At 35.2% G+C, this 15,622-nt stretch overlaps 1 protein-coding gene across 2 annotated transcripts in view; it reads right to left on the bottom strand.

The window, feature by feature from the left end:
- Positions 1 to 15,622, bottom strand: part of LOC139131769 (beta-alanine-activating enzyme-like) — a 27,223-nt gene extending 11,601 nt beyond the window's left edge. The window contains exons 1-4 of one of the 2 annotated variants that reach the window (XR_011552186.1): positions 15,376 to 15,622; positions 14,794 to 15,044; positions 10,622 to 10,742; positions 440 to 714 (exon numbers count right to left, since the gene is read on the bottom strand). Coding sequence is in view for 1 of the 2 variants with exons in the window: in XM_070698029.1 (XP_070554130.1) it covers positions 440 to 714; positions 10,622 to 10,742; positions 14,794 to 15,044; positions 15,376 to 15,378 (650 nt within the window). In the remaining variant the exon portion in view is untranslated. The remainder of the gene's footprint in view (positions 1 to 439; positions 715 to 10,621; positions 10,743 to 14,793; positions 15,045 to 15,375) is intronic. The other variant, XM_070698029.1, reaches the window with a different exon arrangement.

Here is a 15,622-nt window from a genome sequence, read left to right as displayed (position 1 = left end):
AATACTTTAGGAAATTTTGAATACTTCAAGATTCGAAAGTAAATTGTACAGTATACAATATTTGTCCGCAATAGACAATATTTTCAAAATAATCCAACACGGATATCATTTGATACACACCAAAACAAAAAGGAGAAAAATATAACTTTGAAGACATTCCAAATATTGTGTATTTGTTATTTTCAACTTCATTCACTTAATGTCAGAGAAAACCGAGCTATCATCTTGCGATGAAGAAATATTTTTTCTGTCCTTCATCTGCCAAGAAATGTTTTTTTTCCCAACGAATCTCCACTTCCCCCGAAAATAAAAAAGTTCTTCCCTAGTTTGTATGATGTATGGATACCTTCCTGTGTGAACATAAACTTCATAAACAGTATTATATGTTGCATATCACAGGTCAAGTGTATACACATACTGCTACAGTAAATTTGATTACCTGAAGTGTAGAACATTTGGCAAAATACATTGATGAGGAACTCGGACAATCTTTGGCAGTCCAGTTGTGCCTGACGTGTGGATTGCATATGCTAATGAATCTGCTGATGCTGGTCTTGTTTGCATAGTAATGTTGTGGCCACCTGCTGACGCTGGCTTGGTGAGTTGAGGGTCATCTGCTGACTGGTTCTGAACTTCTACAATGACCAAACCATGATCTGACAGAAACTGAACCACTCTGACGGGCAGCTCTGATCCCAACGTGTCCAGAAATCTCTGAGTTTTGATAAAATGTGAGCAAAGCATTAGCCCTGAGTTCACTCTTACATTAATTTATTACCATCCCCAAGAGACTGTGCTGACACTCATCTCAGAATGTACATGCAGCTGGCACTTGTCAATCATAAATCTCAAAATCACAGAACAACCAACACCTCGGTGCGTGTGATGTAAAACAATCTGCCCTTTTTTTGGATGAAATTCTGAGTAGAAATTCATTTACATAAAAAAAACACTGCAAAAGTAGGTTTTCACAATCTTACAAACGTGTACAACCATATACTCTGATATGTATTACATGCCCATGTACCACAACTCCGCCACACGGCGATTCAATTTACCGGTACCTGAAACTCAATTGATTAACCATTTCACTCAAATTTCTGTATGCATCGCCCTAACCATGGCACTGCAACAATGGGAATGAATTGATGTTTGTACCTCCTAAAACTAAAACATTTCCTGACTATCAAGTCATCTGAAAGCTCAGCCTCCAACTTTTCCTACTTTTATTAATAAACTGATCTTATTAATTTGTTTTCTGACTTATGGGTACTTCATTATTTCATAATACTTATTTTTAAAGCTCATATTAACCTGTAAGTTCACATGTGCTATTATATTCATGAATATGTATGTAGATTATTTTCTGAGACTGTTTAGAGATATATGAGTGTAGACTACCCCGGTACAGTATTGGACTAACCAATTTGTTCACCTGCAGGCAGTGTGCATAGGGAAGATGGTGGTGATAGAGGCGTTAAAAGAAGGTGAAATTTTTTCTTTTCTCAAGGTATATGTAGAGACTGCAGATCTTACTTTCTTGACGTACGCAAGAAAATCCCGAAGAAATACACTTGTCACAGAGTTTGCAATTTTACGATTTATTTTTGTCCTCAAAAGTATGACAAACTACTGTTTGTTTCTTCTCAATTGGTCACACTTCAATAACTATTTCGGAATATTTGCCATTGTTACCACAATTTACAAATCACATGTAGAGTTGTTCATATAGCGCTTGTAAAAACATGGCACATCTTACATATTAACAGCACTGAGAGATGACTATCATTAAAGTCCCAATAGCTGCTAATTTTATGCATTATTTTTATGATTTTATTTTCAAACCAAAGTTGGTTTGTGTAAATGTGCTAACTGAAGGACGTGTATTGAAGTATCACTGCTCACTGATTTGGACCATGCCAACACATTTTAACAGGCTTATAATAAACGGGTGCCGCATCCATAAAATGGCGCCTCACGGGAAAATACAACAAGCGGCCTAGCGGCCGATATAGCTCCGCTGTGATAGTTAAGTGGATGACAATGAGGGAAAAAATGACAAAAGTGTTTGAGATATTGAACTTGAACTGGGCAAAAATAATTTTGTTTAAATTATTGTAATAATAGCAAAACGTAGTAAATATGTAAATTTGGCAGTAATTATCAGCGTATTAGGTTTTTTGTTGACATAAGAAATTTAGAAACTATAATTTTTTGACCAAAAAACAGCAAAATTTGCCTAAAAAAATTCTGCAAATTTCACCACAATTTGAACAAATCTGATGGAGATCACCCCTAGGAATCTCAATACCAAGTTTTAAATCAATCCGACATGGGCTTTCAGAGAAGATGATTTTTTTACCAAAAACAGGAAAAATTGCCCCAAAAATACAATTATGCAAATTTAACCACAATTTGAACAAACTTGACTGAGGTTACCTCTAGGAACCTCTATACCAAGTTTCAAATTAATCTGACTTGAAGTTTCAGAGAAGAAGATTTCTTGACCAAAAACAGGAAAAATTGCCCCAAAAATACAATTATGCAAACGCATTTTTACAGCAATATATGCACAAAAATTCATACAATATAAATGTTACCATAATTTCAATGAACAAAATTAAGGTCAAATAGAAAGCTGCATATAATAAAACTGAAAGCATTTAGGCCTATATAAGAAATTTAGAAACTATAATTTTTTGACCAAAAAACAGCAAAATTTGCCTAAAAAAAATTCTGCAAATTTCACCACAATTTGAACAAATCTGATGGAGATCACCCCTAGGAATCTCAATACCAAGTTTTAAATCAATCCGACATGCGCTTTCAGAGATGATTTTTTTACCAAAAACAGGAAAAATTGCCCCAAAAATACAATTATGCAAATTTAACCACAATTTGAACAAACTTGACTGAGGTTACCTCTAGGAACCTCTATACCAAGTGTCAAATTAATCTGACTTGAAGTTTCAGAGAAGAAGATTTCTTGACCAGAAACAGGAAAAATTGCCCATAAAATACAATTATGCAAATTTCACCACAATTTGAACAAACTTGAGTGAGGTCATTCCTATGAACCTCCATACCAAATTTCAAAGAAATCTGACTTGCGGTTTCAGAGAAGAAGACCATTGTTGACGGACGGACGGACGGACGAACGACGACGGACAATCAGCCTATCGGATAAGCTCCGCGTCTCTGACAGCGGAGCTAAAAAACAGTATTTCCAGCACATACACATTGTGATCATACCAGAAACAAGCGTGATGCTATTTACCTGAATGCACAACACATGATGGCCAACATTTTGTTGTTGTAATCTTTATTTTCTCGGTTATATAATGAGTTTTTGAAAATGGCGGGAAATCTAAAATGACGTTAAAACCTTTGAATTACCACTTTGACACTTATGGCAGCGTAGGCTTTTTCAGTCTCTAATGGGTCTTATTCAAAGAAAACTGTTGGAAAACTAAGGATATTTTGAGATTGGTTTATTAAACATTCGCAGCTATTGGGGCTTTAACAATGAGAACATCAATAATCTGTACTGTATATGGCTAAGAAACCTTTGACCAGACAACATGACAAAGCTCCGGTTCATTGTGTTGTTCAACAATTAAGAGTTTTGTTGTTAATCCAAAGCAAAAATTAACTCACGTTTTCTCTGATCATTTATGGCAAAAATACCTGACACTATTATGTGCATTGAAAATACATGTATAAATATTTTGAACGCTAAAGTGCACGATGAAAACAATTCCAGTGAATTATATGAACACCCAATCGACTAAATACGAATCAGTCTGTAAAGTAAACAGAGAGTATGTGTATAGTACAGCCTGGTTGTCTGACTGCCTGAGGCAGCTATGGTTGACATCATCAACACAATGGCCCATTCAGACTTCCTTCAAAAATCCATGAGATAACCAATCTTGAAAAAAACCCACAAAGACACCATATCTTGTCAGGATGGATGTCTTACCAGAAATTGTGTTGTACATTGTGTTTGCAATGGAAACATTGATGAACTTCAAACTATCCATTAGCAGGGTGTAAAATATTATGTACTAGCAGTAGCGTAGAGTTTGCAAAAATCTGTATATATTGAAAATTTTAGGAATTTGTTCAACTTTTGTTATGCTATACATGCTATAGTATCACTTAATGATGATCTTACTGGAATGTGCCATCTAGAAAGAGAAAAAAATCCTAAATATCAAAATCTCATTATCGTCAATGATAACCTGAAAACCAAATGTCTGTCAGAGTTATCTAACAACCAGTTTGAAAGAAGACAACGTTTGAACACAACTGAGAAAAAAATATTAAAATTAATCATGCACAAACTTTGGTTTCCATAGTGACTGAATCAGCAGTTTGTGTGACAAACAGTGGAGCTAACTGAGCAGATGTACCAGTTAAATATTTGCTTATTTCTGAAGTGATTTTTCAACAAAATGATATTAGAAAAGAAAACCACGGTTGGCTATGAAGCATCCATCCTATGAATACACAACGACATACACCGCTAGTCTGTTGAAGCTCCATAAAGTCGTCAACACAAGTAAAGGCCAATAATGAGATGCAAAAACACCCAAACAGTTTCATCAGATGGCTACGTGGTCACCAAGCACAGGCCACTGCTTCACTGTGCGCTATCGGATAGCAGTGTCAGGACTCTGTGTACATGAACTCCCACCGGCACTTTGTTTTCTTTTTCAACAAACAGATTCTCTGGTGAGTCTGTAAGGCAGAGAGCAAGAATCCGCCATGATTTGAACATTTATATCAAAGTAGAACACGCCAAAGGACATATTTTTTAACTCTCTCAAAATTGTATACATTTCCTCATTGGTCAGTGAAGTTTATGTAGTCATCATTTTTGAATGCTGATGAGAAGAATTACATTTTTCCTCTATCACAGAACCAATGAAGAGAATGGCAGCCATTTTGAACTTTCAAATATCAGTAAATCTGAGATGGTATGCACTTCTCCTTTCCAATTCTTGATTATTAAAGAGGATACCGTGAAGTTTCCATGACAAAACCATTATGAACTAAAACTTTCATTTTCATACAGCATATCAGCCGAAAGCTCCATCAACAGCAATTTTTACAATTTTCCCATAATATTTCAAATACCTGTTCTACTTTCCAAAAATTCATGTTTTTGCCTGATATCAAAAAGTCTTACGTTCAATTTGTCAAAAACGACGAAAATATAATTTTGTTACAGAAATATCAGAGTCCCTGTAAGAGGTAGGTAGGGTTCAATATCTGTAGCTTTAATACTGTTCATACAAACTCACCAAGGTCATCAAGAACAACAAGGTCAACACTGATCAGATTAACATAACAGATAAAGCCGGAGTACAGCATTATCCTAGCTGGTCAGTTAGGGCTCTGCAATTTTGTGGTGTTGTTAAAATATGCCTCTACAACTGCTACAATAAACCTTAAATTTCTAAAAATATTCTGTTGATAAATTACTGTTCCCCCATATAATTAACATACAATATTTTTACAGAATAGCGGCCATGTTGAATTTCAAATATCAGTCAATTTAGGTAATTTGTGCCTCCAGTACCAACATTTGTATGAGCACCCGATAATGTCTTGGTTTTTATTCTTGATTTGAAAGAATGGTTTAGAGATTCTTTGAGAAAAATTTGAGCAAAAGTTTACTCAATTTTAGCGCAAGTACTATGTTAATTAATGCAGAGGTCTATTGTTAAAGTTAACGAGCTACGATGCTGGACTTATCCCATGCACATTTATGTATCTTATACTGAAAGCTACAAAGCAATCATTCCAGTATGTTCTATTGATATTAATAACTTGCACACCATAATTAGGTGTTACAATTAATTGTGTGACCTTGTAAAACACCAATTACCAGTATAGGTATCGCACTATCAAAATATCTTGGACAAAGATATCTTTTAGACAACTTTAAATGGATAGTTAACTGAGATGCACAGCATGCAATATTTGTCATGGACATGTGGTCCTTATAATTTGCCTGGTATTTGCAAGTCTGTGCCTTGGATTGTATTGTTTGTAGCTGTATTAATTTGTGATATCAGCATATATGAAATGACATAATTTTACAGATACATGTGTATAGTGCATGAGCCAAGGCACATGAATCTTCTCCATAATGAATCATCATCTCTGGATTTGCATATTCAAATGATACTCAGTAGTACAATTTGCATATATGACTATGTCACGCCTCAAGCATCAGGTGACTACAGAATTGCTGCCTAGCATCATGGGAAGTTTTAACCATGTGAAAGTCTGATGGAAAGTCTGGTAAATGCTTACAAGCAATGTTGGACTCAAAACACAATCGGCTCAAATACATTGATGGAGATAACTATTATGGACAAAAACCTGCAGCATAAGGTTGACCCATTTTTTTATCCCATACAAGGCCTAGGCCATAAAAGACTTCAAAGTTTTCAATAGTTGCATTGATTGGCTGGAGGGAAGTAGAGAAATGGGAGTTAATCTGAAAGCTGCTAGAATTCCTTTGTGCAATCAAAGGTTTGAATTTCCAATAGCTGCAATGGATGCACTTGAATGTGATACTTCAGAATAATCTACATTCAATGTAAGCTTGTAAGCCTTATACATGACTGTAAATGGCCTACTGAAAAGGGGTGGGGGGGGAATTCTACTACCCCAAATTTCAGCACTAACTGCAAATGGTAAAAGCTTAGTTTAATTAGGTCAAATATTTCAAGATGCTTAACTTCTTCAAATTTCGAGGTGCTTTTTTTACAAGACTATATTCATTTTGAAAGAGGCAGTCAATCACTAACCGTCTGGCAAAGTAAAGAAATACCAGTAAAGTGTGTTATAGTAAAAATGCCATGCATTCGTGGGAAAATTTCACAAATTTTTTTCAAAGAGGAATTGCTGTAAAGACCAAAATACCACATATATCTATTCACAGTTTTAAATCCTTAACAGGGCGGCGCTGTTTGAGTTATGTCAAAAGGTGGGGCGTCTATGTCAGGTAGGAAATTTCCACGCTTCAGAAATAAGCACAACACAAAAATACATAACCCGGCAATTTGCTGGATTTTCCATTCTGTTCAAGTGTATTGTGACAGCAATATCAAATATAAGCAATAAGGTGAGATTTTGCAAAGAATCCGATATCGTTTGATGTACAGTCATCATATTATAATTTTGTAAAGGTCAGTGCAATATTCAGTGAATACCAAGACAGGTTTCTTTATTCGGCTGGGTTGGTGTACCACAGAGACTATCAAACATAGAGTTAACCTTTGCTCCACATGTCTGCTTACACACATCTATCATTCTCAAACAACCTCATCTATGAAACCAGTGGGAAGAAACTAAAAACTAGAATTTTTTCATCTGCGAAAAATTATTTTCTTGGCAATTATGAAGGAGGCAGTGAGAGATATTCAACTCGACTGTGGTTATTTTCTGTCAACTCTGAGCCACGGACATCATGCATGCCTGTATCCATGCATACTGTTATACTTGTTATGAACATCAGCACGGTCTCTGCTAGACAAAACTAATTACAGAGAAAATCGCTGGCGAAATATATACATAAACACTGTTATACAATTCAGGAAAATAAGAGTTTTACATGTAAATTGGCAATCACTGGTCTATTGTCTCATAACTGTCCCTCCACAAACATGGTCTCATGCATAATTATTTGCTACAGACAATACAATAAAACATTTGCTGTACTATATTCAGGGACTCATTATATATGATGAAAAAAAATTATTATAGATATTCTTTACAAAATTTATCACGTATTTAAGCCATAATGAAATTCGTCTGAAATATCAATACAATGAAACTTCGCTGTGCTGATACCGTACACATTTAAATGACATTACATAACAATAGCATGTATATTCACCGCAGAGACGACTTCAGAAACCACATTTGATTTGATTTCTTTGAAGTCGTCAGATCACTTTGATGAAAAACCCATCCCACAGGCATTAACGATCATCTAATTTTCTTTTTCGTTATTGACTTTACAATATTATCATCTCATGCCATACTTGAAGTAGATGAGTTATTTACCAGTAAAGCTAAATATAATTATGTTCTATTGGTAAAAAGTCATACTCTATTTTACGATCCTGAATTTCTTTTTAATGTTATTTTACAATAACAAGTACATTGACAATCCTCTTCTGTTTTCTTTAAGTCACACAGTACTGTATAGATTTCCCATAATTCATTATGATTTGTATCATCAGAGATTCCTCAGTGAAATCTACCATGTCTCCCATGTGTAGACGAATTCTTAGACCAGTTGTAAAAATTCTAAAAATGTATTTTTAAGCACACCATTCTTCGCAATTCTCAATCATTTTAAATACTTTGGAAAATTATGCATGATTGAGAAAGAATATGGAATTTTTGTAAAATTTTCTACTGATTGTGTCTTCAGCCATACAGAATAATGTGATGGAAAGTAGGGGGACTAGTTGCACCTGTTTTATGAAATAAAAGGATATTGATTTTTTCAGATGGAAATGACAAAGAAATTTGCATGCTAAGTTTTCTCAGAGAATGACCTCTTCAGTTCATCATAAATTGCTGCTGAAAAGTATGGCATTTGTGGTACCAACAAATTGTGACTTTTACGGCTGTTTAATGGTTTTTTGGAAACTTTCACTGAACTATCTAAACGTACTTTAACTCAATATTATTCTTGATGCTGTAAATTATTGCTCGTACACAGAAGTGAAAATAGTGATATGAAAAGTAACCTTCAATGATACAAATCAAAGGGAATTATGGGTAATTGATCGTATTGTGAGTAACACAACAAAATCTAACCAATCATAGAAGGTTTGCGACTGAACAGCCATGTTATTCAAACGCACATACTTTTTATCATACTAGCCTAAATATAGCCTGATTTTCACATTTTGACTTACAATGTGTTTTCTAGGACCAGTCAAATGTCACTAAGGCTCCTTTGTAATTGTTGATATGCTACCCTTAAATCAAGTGAAAAATTTGGCCTGCAAATATATACAGCTATTATATGATGGCCAGACAGAAATAAAACAATTTAGCTATTGGTCTGTATGTTGATGCGTCTTTTAAAAAACTGAGTCTGTATTTCTTTTAGCCACAAAATTTCATAGATTCCTAGACTTTTCCTGAAAGTACCGCTGATATTTGGATCAGAAACATTAAAAGATGGGCTATCAGACTGAAAATTTCTGTTGCACTAAGTTGCAAAGTTTTGAACAGGAATTTTTATGAAAATGTGAAAAACTTATGTTTGGAAACGAAAAGCAGTGTCAGTAACTTGACTCATATAGCTCTCTTAGGGCTTCTGATTACTGTTTATTACGGTAAGAAAAAAATGTCTAATGTCATGATTTGAATCCTATTATACAATGTATATTCAAGGAAAGAAGCAAACATCAAGGAGGGTATAAATTAAAGATAAGACTTTTCAAGAGTGCTTAAACACACACTTCATCATAAAGTCTGCCCTCTGCTCTGCAAACGCTGACGTTTTTGGATGGTTTGTTTATCTTACCTTTCAACTACAACCATTTTGTCTGCCCATTTTTAGTATAACTCTAATATCCTCTATGACCAAGTTGGACATCTCCACGTATGGAATGGGGGTGACAAAGGCCAAACAGTGCATACAGTGTGCACATTTAGTAATTGACAAAGAATTGCATTGTTTGAAATGGATTTAATATTTCATTTTCTAAATACATGTACGTTAGAGTCTATAGATAAGATAATAACGCCTAAAGTCACAACAAGGCCTACAAAGATAATCTTGACATACAGTACAAACCTAATTTCAACACCATGTGGATATTGTCTGTTACACGGTTATATTATCAACAAAATATTGCATACTGAATTCACGAAAACTTCACCACACAATGCCGGTTGTTCAACTTAAGATGAACCCTTGATGTGTGGAATATGTATTTAACTTGGAAATTTTTTTTCAGCAAACCCTTTGCTGTTAAAAGTGATAATCTTGTAATGATATTACAATAGTAAAATGAATAATATGCTGCTAATATTTTACAAACAGGAGATAGCTTCATTCACAATGTTTATATTACAAACCCGGGAATTCATTGTCATTCAACAATCAAATTGCTTGCAAGCTTGCAAACAAATCAATCTTAACTGAAAAATCAAGAATATAGTTTAGTTCTATTTTAAGAACCTTAAACATGACATTCAATGTTACTCTACAAACAATGGCTGAATTATCTAACAATATTTTGTGAAGTCTTGAATAACTGTCGACGTTGTTTTGCAAACCACAGATCATTCATCCTTCTTGATTAGTATTTCATGTTTTTTTACAAAATTTTGAACAACTTTCAGTATCCTTTTTACAAAACTCAACAATATCTTTGAACGTTATTTTTTGAACTCCAGAAAACATGCAAATGTTAGATTTTTTGAACTCCAGAATAGTGGAAATGTTAGTTTACAATCCCGAGCAGAACTTTCAATATGATTTCAAAAACCCTGGAATGACTGAGCAACATACAAAAAATAAAGGACCAACTCAGTGTTACTTTTGACATCTATGATGCACTTTCTTTACCTGTATAACTTCTTCCTGGACCAGGATCATCCGGATGCCGACATTCCTGATGAAATACTTGTTGATGTTGGATGGTGTTTGTGGATCAATTGCGGCAAACGCTGCAGATGCTTGAAGGATTCTACGCAGAGAAATAAATCATTTTCAATCTACACCTTGCTTTATCAAGTCCAAAATAATGAAACAGTTTTGAAAGTGTTTCAAATGAGAAATATTATTACTAATAACAAGTTTTCATTTTACAGAGGTGAAAATATAAACTTTCTTTCTTGATTAGTATTCAAATGATTATTCCTTTTTCATAATCATTTAACTGTGTGCGATAAATAGTTTTGGTAAAGCAACAATGTTACTATATCTGGGCATTTTTTCAGTTTTGACTTTTTTGAGAATTTGGCTGCTTGGCTACAGGTATTCCATGACATGAAATGGCAAATCAAAACACACACACACACACACAGTTGTAACTGAGCTGTGTTGCAAGAAACTACTGGAGACCAATGGAATTCATGTCCTGCAAATTTATTTTGACGAAACATGAGCCGAGACAACTCATCTGCTTTTGGGCGTACTGAATATATCATTCTTTACATGATCAATGAATTTTCTTTTAACACTTTAAAACAGGTGTACAGAAAATGATACAGATAAAACTTCAGAATACATATATCTAAATGAGAAAATGTTGAAAAGTAGGTCTTCATAGCAATTTATCTGGGATATACATGCATTCTCATATTCTCTCTCTCTCTCTTTCTCTCTCTCTCCCCCCAAATTTCACAGTATCCTGACGAGACCAGCGAAATTAAAGGATTCTTCCTCACAAAAAGGCTTTGCCCATGTTTGAAATTCATTCAGAAAATCATCCAAAACCAACTCAAATACTTTTGCAGGCCATTTTCCTTTGCGATCAATTGATGAACATCACATCAATGTTGTTAAATCGCCAAGTAAATACATTTGTTTGGATTATGTCTAGTATTTGTTTTTATCCCTTATGTACATGTAGCTGTAGTGACAAGCCACTGAAAGTCATAAAATTTACTATCTTTGTAAGCGAAATTCACTGCTTAACTTGATGACAAAGTTTGGGAAACGAAGAATTATTTTGATCTGCCTTGAACACTTCTTTCAAAGTCTCTCCATGCATAAAATGTATTTTACTACAACAGCATTCATTTATACCATAGACACTACTTGTATACTGGTCAGCAAAAGTTTGACGATAGAAATAGTCCACTGTTGATGCAAACAAAAATAGAATGATACTGATACTATGAAAGTGTCCATGCTGTTTTGTACAGAATGCGGGTCAAAATGGAGGTGGGGCCTTAATTCACTCCAGTGTCTATTGTCATACATCTCAGTCAACCAGTTGAAGTTTTGCCATAGACAACTCTCAGTATTTTGACACACTTTTATTATGCAAGTTAGCATGATAAAGTTCTATTGCTAAACAAAATGAAATTCAAGAGTACCATTTTTGAATAGAACAGATTTGCCATGAACACTCTTGGGCTAAGTTTTTGCTGTGATTTCTGTTTAAAGGAAAGATGGTCACAAAAGTGACACAATACTACATTTGTATCATTGCTTTTTCCACAGAAAAATCATCTTTTGTATCTGGGCACTTCGTACTTTATTTGGGAATTGTGTTTAAGTTTTCTCCTCTACAAGCTATCATTTCAGGAAGGAAGTACAAATCCAGACAGTGTTCATTACAATTTACAAAAAGTCCAATGTCCAAGTATGGTCTGATCTCATTAACATATATCCAGGGAGCACAGACACCTAGGGACTTCAATGGAAAAAAAAAATTGATGCTTTCAAGATATTTTGTCTGTACCGTACCCTACATTTGCATGTCTTTGCCGGCAGAATTATGTCAAACGTTCAAATTTACCCAGACAAGCAAATAGCAAATTCGATGAAAATGGTCGTACAAGTTATGAAAAAAGCTCTGCCTATAATTTATACATAATTTGTTTGAGTAAATTACATTACATTTATATGATAAACTTGAAAAGAATTTGTTTCAGAGTGTAAAAAAAGGTGTACATTTGGGGGTAAATTCCGGTCGCTGACATACCAAGAGTCATGGAGCATGACTTTTGCGTGACATTGCAAAGTCCCATAAAACTACTTTTAGAAACACATGAAGGCAATGACACGATCTACTTTTTTGTCTTGGCAGCGTTCCAATTCTGTAGTGTCTGAGCCTGTCTGGCCTAATTTTTTTTTTAGTTTTGCTGCTTTCAAAATGCTCAAAAGGCAAATAGCGAAATCTGTATATGTGTGCACAGCCATGCCGTTTTCTGAAATTTCAGAGAGAAAAATTCCAGCTAATTCAGTATGTTGATAGCATTTTTGCATGACCCCAAAAACAGTCATCTTTTGTAGCTTTTGTATTCTTTATACAATTATAACCACGACACAAGGACATATAAAATTTTACTTGGGTTTCGTCTCACTTTACAATGTTTTTGTTTCACTGTGAAACTTCAGACAAAAAAGAAAGAAGAATTAGTACTGTAATGCTCTCTGATCAAACATATGTGGGCACAATTCTGGTTTTGCGCGCAACTCTGTTGGTAAGTCTCATCTGGGGCACACAGAACAGTTTGGCTTGACGCTCACTCATATGGGAATTTCAGTGCATTTCTTTGACACAAACACCATCTGGGAAAATTAATAACTTAGGAAACATCTGGAGCCAGCGAAAAAACCACAATTTATGCATCTATCTGACGCTAACGCTAAATTTCCCTTTATCTTTTTACCTATGGATCCACCTTCAAAAAAAATCACCAGCTGCTAAAAACCACAAAAACACACTTTTCTCAGATGACGTAGTGTTATGTCTGGCTGTTTGGCCCTGCAGTGCGTTGTAGTCTGGTTCAGTGGTTGTGGCTATTGTGGTTGCAATTGTTGGTAAAAACCGCAAGCCAAGGCTAACAGACTAATAAGTGTTTACCAAGCCACTGCAGCTGTTTTGCGGTCAGGTAACTCTCAATTCAGGAGTCTGGGGTTCTGGAATATAAGTTTAACCGCCTACCTCCATTTTTTTTTTAACTGCTGAAAACCACTGTTCATTTGCTAATGAGATTTTACCCTGCAACTGATTGTTCTAGACAAGGTCATGTAAGGTAAACACGCACTCTTCCAAAATCCAACGACAAAAGGTGATAGTACATTCACTGTCACCGGTATCCGATCACTGTCACCCATCTCACAAATTACACTGAAACAACTGCACTCTAATCAAGCATTTGTTCGGAATTCATCAGCCTGTTTTGTTTCATATTGAGCAGACATGAATGGAACTTATAATGAATAGAGAGGTGACACTTAGAAGGATGAATTCAGCTCAAAAAAACGTGGCAGTTTGAAAAATACTGAACCATAGAGAAAAGCAGATCATTCCTGTTTCAACGGTTATTTGAAGTATTCAAAATAAAAATTATTTTAGAAGTAGGATAACTTACAAATTTGCAATATGTGCTTGTCATGTACTGTCATTCATTGAAAAAGATAATGAACTCTACGGTAGTACAGTACAGTCCAGCATGTTGAAATTTTGCTTTCTTGATTTTCTTCCTATTGTTCCCTAAGAATGATTAATGTTACCCCCTCCAAACCAATCTATTTTTCTTAAACACCCTGTATACCACTTTATGTTCATTTGGAACAAAGACTTAATAATAGGTGTGACACTAAACGTTGTGGAGGGACCGCGGACACTAGTATTAAGCTCAAAAACATTTGCAGTTGAAAAATATATTTCTGAACAGAGATAAAGGCAGTCACTTGTCTGTTTCAACTGTTATAGGCATTATTAATTATTCATCAAAAAATCATCATAACTTGCATACCAATTTGCAATTTGCCACATAGTGTCATTTATTGTAACAGAATAATGTACACTGGTACGGTACAGTTATGTACTGGTACCGGTACATTGAAATTTGGTCGTCTCGGTTTTCTATCGTTCCCTACAAATGATCAACATTGCCCTCCAAATGAATTCATTTTACAACAAGTTGTTTACCACTTTATGTTCATTTGGAACAAAGACTTAATAAAGTTGACATGACTGTAGAACTGATCTCATATTTGGGAGGGGGGGCATATAAAAATATAATGCACATCTAATGAAAGAATTTTGAACTCACCCGACAAGATACGTCGGAAGCAAAGCAGAGGGATGGTAATACAATCCTACAACTTCACCTTGTAGATGAAGTTGGTCAAGATATGCTGCTATCTCTTCAGCTCTTTTCTGCATCTCTGAAAATGTCACCATGGAAACCCTTTCTCCATCATCAAACACAACTGCAGTTCTGTGAGAATTCTTCCTGGCGGCATCTCGGAACACAGTTTGGAGGGTTGAATTTTCTTTGTTGTTAGAACCTTTGTTCTCGACCTTATAACAAATTTTAGAAATAGTATTTTTTTAGTATGGTAAGCTTTTTAACACTCACTTTTGTTAGTTATGTATTGTTCTGCGATTAATTGAGTTTTGGTTTGATTCAGAACAAATACTGGTATTGCCAACAACGAAATTGTTGAAACTATCTTTTCTCTGTCCTCCTTCTTGATGCATAAGAGCATTTTTCGCGACAAACGGAAACGCTAGCCGATACAATAAGCTCCCTAAAAGTGCTATCTCATGTCCAGAATTGGTTTGTCTTCCCATGCAACTCAAACTCTGGTAACAACAGATCATCATATTCAAAAATCTTTTCCGCCCTTACCATTTTTACACTCCAGAACGATGGACACTTCCACTCAACTACGCCTACGCTCCTTTCGTTCTGTCGGAATTTCTTCAGTCAGATCAGACTTGGGGACCTGGTACCGTCCTCACGCTATCGCATGACAGCCGCTCCAAACCGCAAATTAGAATTTGTAAAAATTTTGCAGCCCAACGCTTTATATACTGCCACCCCCGGTCCCTGGAGTAGGCAGCTGATCAGACCGAACGAGCTGCGTGAGCTGTGT

Source organism: Ptychodera flava, chromosome 4 (assembly GCF_041260155.1).
Source record: "Ptychodera flava strain L36383 chromosome 4, AS_Pfla_20210202, whole genome shotgun sequence".
NCBI classification, from domain to species: Eukaryota; Metazoa; Hemichordata; class Enteropneusta; family Ptychoderidae; genus Ptychodera; species Ptychodera flava.
Note: the sequence above shows the minus strand (reverse complement) of the source record. Positions and strands in the feature narration are given on the sequence as shown.